The sequence below is a fragment of the Colobus angolensis genome, unplaced genomic scaffold (genome assembly GCF_000951035.1).
Source record: "Colobus angolensis palliatus isolate OR3802 unplaced genomic scaffold, Cang.pa_1.0 Scaffold21, whole genome shotgun sequence".
NCBI classification, from domain to species: domain Eukaryota; kingdom Metazoa; phylum Chordata; class Mammalia; order Primates; family Cercopithecidae; genus Colobus; species Colobus angolensis.
Genome location: NW_012115266.1, coordinates 2,306,505 through 2,312,231, shown reverse-complemented (window position 1 = coordinate 2,312,231; position 5,727 = coordinate 2,306,505). Strand labels below are relative to the sequence as shown.

At 53.8% G+C, this 5,727-nt stretch overlaps 1 protein-coding gene across 1 annotated transcript in view; it reads right to left on the bottom strand.

Annotated features, from left to right (window-relative positions):
• The window catches only part of UNC93B1 (unc-93 homolog B1 (C. elegans)), a 38,590-nt gene that overhangs the window by 20,939 nt on the left and 11,924 nt on the right, over window positions 1-5,727 (bottom strand). Inside the window, exon 3 of the mRNA XM_011942755.1 lies at window positions 3,208-3,401. Within this exon, the coding sequence (XP_011798145.1) occupies window positions 3,208-3,401 (194 nt within the window). The remainder of the gene's footprint in view (window positions 1-3,207; window positions 3,402-5,727) is intronic.

The window sequence follows — 5,727 nt, the reverse complement described above, 5'->3', positions numbered from 1 at the left end:
CTGTAGGCTGCATTATCTTCCTGGGCGCGAAAAAGTTTGGCGCGCGCGGGAAAAGTTGTTAATGAAGAACCCGGAAATACGCCATCTTGTCTCTGATGATATGGAGCTTAAGCAACAGAAGCCGCGGCAATTTCCGGGCCTCACGGCTCCGGACAATCTCTTCCTCCCCCTGTCCCTCTGGGTCTGGGGGTGGTGGCAGCTGCTGTGGTTGCCCATCCTGGGCTCTTCAATCACCTGTGCTGTGCCACCAACTCCCTGCACTCAGTGTCTTCCACTCAAAACACTTGGAGACAGCCGGGCAAGGTGGCTCACGCCTGCAATCCCAGCACTTTGGCTGGCCAAGGAGGATCACTTGAGCTCAGGAGTTCAAGACCAGCCTGGGCAACATAGTAAGACCCCATCTCTACAAAAAACACAAAAACTAGCCTGGTGTGGTGGTGCACACCTGTAGCCCCAGCTACTCAGGAGGCTGAGGTAGGAGAATTGCTTGAGCCCAGGAGGATGAGGCTGCAGTGAGCCGAGACTGTGCCACTGCACTCCAGCCTTGGTGACAGAGTGAGACCTTCTCTCTCTCAAAAAAAAAAAAAAAAAAAAAAGCCCTGGAGGCTCTAAGCCCTGACTGACCTGATACATCTCCTCTCTCCAGAAAGGATTTTTTAAGGTGGTTTATGGCGCTGCTCTTGGGGAGCCTGGAGACTACCTAAGAGGCTGATAGGGTGGCCCAGATAAACACACCAGGGTGACCTGCGGGACAGAGATCTGAGCAGGGCCAGCACTCCTGCCAACCCATCCAGGTTGCAACAGTGCACAGTCACATCCCCATGAAGAGGCAGCCAGATCTCCCCATCACTGTTTGCCAATGTTTTCTCTATAATAAGGCTTTCCTTTCAGTTCTCATTATGAAAATTATCGATGTTCCTTGAAGAAAAGCAAGTAGAAGAGAATAACTATTGCTCTCAACTGGAACTCCCTGAAATAACCTCTTGGAATAGTGTTACCCTGCATTGCACTGACACAGGAGGAGCGTGCTGGGCAGCCCATGTGATTCTCTTAACACCAATTCCCTGGCATGGATGTGATTCCACATATTTTAAACATTAAAGACAATGGGGATGATGATCACTGGGTCTGGCTCACAGGATGTTGAGAGGTCCCCAGGTTGGGGTGTGCCAAGGGCTCTGCCCAGTGCCTGGCACAGCAAATTCCCAGGTGGCTGCTGCTTTCCACTGATACTTGAGACTTCCAAGAGTTGGTGGCAAGGGGCTCACCCAGAGCTGAAGACCCCAGCCCATTCCTGTGCGAGGGCTCCAGGCACCTTGGAAGCACCGTGGGCCGGGGAGCCAGGACTGGCTGGGTGTGGATCCCCATGTGTCCTTGTCACTGTGTGACCCAGCTGGAAGGCGCGGTCAATAATGTCTGGGAATTGTGAAAATTGTGTGAAGTGTCTGCACACAGTAGATGTTCAGTAAAGGGTTGTTGAGTGCGTAAATGAACAAGTGACCTGCATTTACCGTTGCCTGTGAATTCTGACTGTGTTCTGGGCCCTGTGCCCCTGCAGCCTCTAACTTTGCCTCTCCGAGGAGCCAGGGTGGGTCCAGCCTTCCAGGCTGCCAGGGAGGGAGTGGGAGGCAGGGCCAGGGCCTCAGGGCCAAGGCCTGGGCAGCTACTTCCTCAGGAGGGCAGGGAGAGGGGCAGGAGGACGTTCACATGCTCTGGGCGCCTCCTGGGCACCAGGTGCCCTGTCAGTGCCATCAGGTCGGCTCTCGTTTCACCCTCACAGTAGCCGTGTGAGGCAGCTAGAGTCAGCCCCATTTTACAGTTGGGGAAACTGAGGCCCAGTGAGGAAACGTGACCTGTTCAAGGTTACTCGTGGGCAGGTGAGGCAGTGAGATGCTCTCGGGCAGGTCTGAGGGCCTGTGAGCCAGGCTCGGGGTGTGTGTCTGAGAAGTGAGGGAATGAATAATGAATTATGAATGAATGAATGAATGAATGAATGAATGAATGGATGGATGATTCCACCTGATGCCATGCTCATGCGCTGCCCATGCTCCTGTCCTGGAGTCTGGATGGTAGCTCTCAGACCCCTCCAGAGGGGCAGGCGCACTTGGAATGGTCACAGTTCCAGGCCCACGTGCATGGAATGACTTGTTTCGGTCTCACAATCACTTGGGTACGTTCTTCTTACACATCCCATTTTATAGATGGGAAGGCAGAAGCATGGGGGGTTAAGACGCTAGCCTAGGTCACACAGGTAAGTGACAGAACCAGGATTCCAGACCTCACGCTTAATGCCCTCCATGCCAGGCACCGAGGTACGTGCCCACCGAACCCTCTCATTCACCCACAGATGCCCTGGGACTTAGTCAGCCCCATTCGCACATGGGAACACCGAGGCCCAAAGAGGGGAAGCGTCAGCCCAGCGAAGAGGAGGCAGGGCGGGCGGGGCTGCAGCTGTCTGGCCCAGATCCCTGAGCTCCCCTCCACCCACCCCACCTGGCTGGCCTGAGCCTTGGCAGAGCCCCCTCACCCCAGAGCTGGCTTCAAGAATGAGTCCTCCTGGTGCCGTACGCAAAGGGTTCCCCATCTACCCTGGGCTCCCCTCAACAAGGATGGGACTCCCAGGCCCCACTGAGCCTCTGAAGCTTTGAGGAGTAGTGAGGGGCACCCAACCCAGACTGGGGAGGGCCCAGCCCTCCTGGGAGGTGTGTGGCCTCCCTGGAGGGGAGCCTCACTCCCAGGGCAGGCTAGGAGTTCTGTCCCAGGAGGACAGGCCTCTTCGGGGGCCTCTTCCCAGTTGCTCCTGCATTCATGACAAGTGCAGCCCCTGTGAGTTGGGGGGAATTCCTCGACAGCTCCCTGGCCAGGGAGGGGGCCCTCGGGATCCTGAAACACCCCTCCCACCTGCCAGTAACCACCAAGATGGGTCCCTGATTTGCTGTGTGGCCTTAGACCAGTGGCTGCCCTCTCTGGGCCTCACTCCCAGCTGAGACCTACAGACTCAGCCCCTGCCCAGCCCTGCCTGGCACCCGCTCGATCTGGCTGAGCTCCAGAGAATGGCAGGGCTGGGCTGTCACATGCTGAGCCACGTGACTGGCAGTGGCTGGGGGCTCCACCCCACACAGAGGACAGGGACTCTGCAGTCCCTCACTGTTACCCTATCTAAATCCTCACAGGCCACCAGTGTGGGCGTGGTCCAGAAGACCTCACCGCCCTCCCAGGTAGACAGGGAGCTGGCAGGTGGGGGCCATGATGAGCACCTCCCGGTTGTGCCAGGTTGGCCCAGTGGCCCCAGGGCCAGGAGCCACGGAGACCCAGGGCACCAGGGAGCTGCCTGTGCCAAACCTGAAGAGGATCGAGACTACAGGAACCACCAAGATGACCGTGGCATCATGACCACGATCCTAAGCAGAGAGGGAGACACTCCTCCTGGGGGCAGAGGGGACATCCAGGATGGGTACAGACCCAGCTCTGGAGCAAGAAGCTCTGCCACACACATCCCCCATGTTCACATCCCACCCCTTCTGCCCCCACTTCCTCGTTTGTAAAATGTTAGATCTGGGGGAAGACAGGCTGTATGAATGGGGTGGCCTGTGGGGTGATGTGGAGGGACACAGAAGCACAGGGCGCTGGGAGAGGAGCAGGCACGAGGTGTGGTCCCTGAGATGGTATTTCTAGACTCCAGCCACCTTTGGGTGTGACCTCTTTGTTTTGCAGAAGGAGAAACTGAGTCTTGGGTAGGATGTAGCAGGACGAGCCACAGACAAAACTCCTCAGACACCGGATTAAAGAAGGAAGAGGTTTATTCAGCCAGGAGCATCGGCAGACTTGCATCTTAAGAGCTGAGCTCCCTGAAAAATAAATTCTTGGCCTTTCTAAAGGCTTACAACTTTAAGGGGTCCACATGAAAGGGTCGTGATAAATCGAGCAAGCGTGGGGAAGGTGACTTGCTTGACGAGTCCTCAAACTTCAGCCGTGCGTAAACTGGTCAGCCTCCAGAGTGACCAGAGCAAGGCTGTTGTCCTCAGCAGCAGCTTGGTCTCGTCTCAGGATCAGCTGGATTGGATGATCTGCGTCCTGCTGGCTGGTCTACTTGTCCTGAGCTGCCAGTGTTAGCTGACTGTGATGAATCTAAGACACAACACATGCAAGTTTAACAGCAGTGGGAGTGGACAAGATTTTAGTACAGGGCCTATCCTATATGGGTCTTAGAGAAATTAGATTTTACTTTTTAACTAAACAGTCACTAGATTTAAAGGGGTATCAGGCTTATAGGCATTTTTATGTACCTAAATTATGAACACTTTGGCAATTCTTTTTTTTTTTTTTTTTTTTTGAGACGGAGTCTCGCTCTGTCACCCGGGCTGGAGTGCAGTGGCCGGATCTCAGCTCACTGCAAGCTCCGCCTCCCAGGTTCACGCCATTCTCCTGCCTCAGCCTCCTGAGTAGCTGGAACTACAGGCGCCCGCCACCACGCCCAGCTAGCTTTTTTGTATTTTTTAGTAGAGACAGGGTTTCACCGTGTCAGCCAGGATGGTCTCGATCTCCTGACCTCGTGATCCGCCTGTCTCAGCCTCCCAAAGTGCTGGGATTACAGGCTTGAGCCACCGTGCCCGGCCTACTTTGGCAATTCTTAAAACCTGCATTTGTTTCTTAAGGTTAATTCCCCTGGTTCCTGGAGGTCACCTTTAATTTGACCTATGATGTGGGGATGGCCGACCAAACAAAATCTTATAGGGCAAATACTCAGTTTGTTTGGTGGGGGTGCACCTGTCTTGGAGGAGGACCATAGGCAGAAACCTGATTCTATCTTAAATGAAATTTCCTGGCAATATTTCTTCAGTAGCTGCTCAAGTGTCTGGTTCACGCATTCCACCTTCTCCTGAACTTTGCGGCCGATAGGCTGTGTGTCTCTTCCATTTGATTTTTGACAGTCCTGTTAAATCTTGCACTATTTTAGCTACAAATGCCAGCCTATCGTCTGACTTTAAAGTTAGAGGCAGTCTAAACCTGGGGATAATGTCTTTTAACAGTGCTTTAGTCACTTCTTGTACTTTTTCTGTCCTGGTGGGGAAAGCTTTAACTTATTCTGAAAAGGTGCAAACAAGCACTAGCATGTACCGACAGCCTCCGGCACGGGGCAGTTCTGTAAAGTCTACAAGCAGGTTTTCACAAGGCAGGGCTCCTTCTCCTGTTCAGTTTCCCAGAGGAGGGTTCGTTTTCTGCCCCTTTTGTAACTCCATCTAGTGGCTTAGCCATCGGTGAGAAACTGGAATCCAGATACGGCCGAATCCTGCTGCCTTTAAGTTCTAATGTGACCGTGGGCTCCTGGGAGCCTAATGAGAAGGTGCCGGGTCTGTCCTATTCCTCACATCCTTCAGCTTCTGCCAGCCTGATCAGGTCAGAATTTGGTTCCTCCAAGGCGCGGCAGCCCTTGGCCGATGGCCTCTTTGTCTCGCGGTCTTGTCCATTTCCCTCATTGCCTTCTGAACATTTATCTTTCTAGTTTTCTTTCTTTTTGTATCTGGCACATTAATCTTTCTCTAGCCTTGTCCAGCTCTTGAATCCTTGACCAACTTGACTTCTTCCACGTCTGCATCTCCATCCATGTCCTCTCACGTTGTTAATTTTTTTTAATAAGAGCTGTTAGCCGGGCGCGATGGCTCAAGCCTGTAATCCCAGCACTTTGGGAGGCCGAGACGGGCGGATCACGAGGTCAGGAGATCGAGA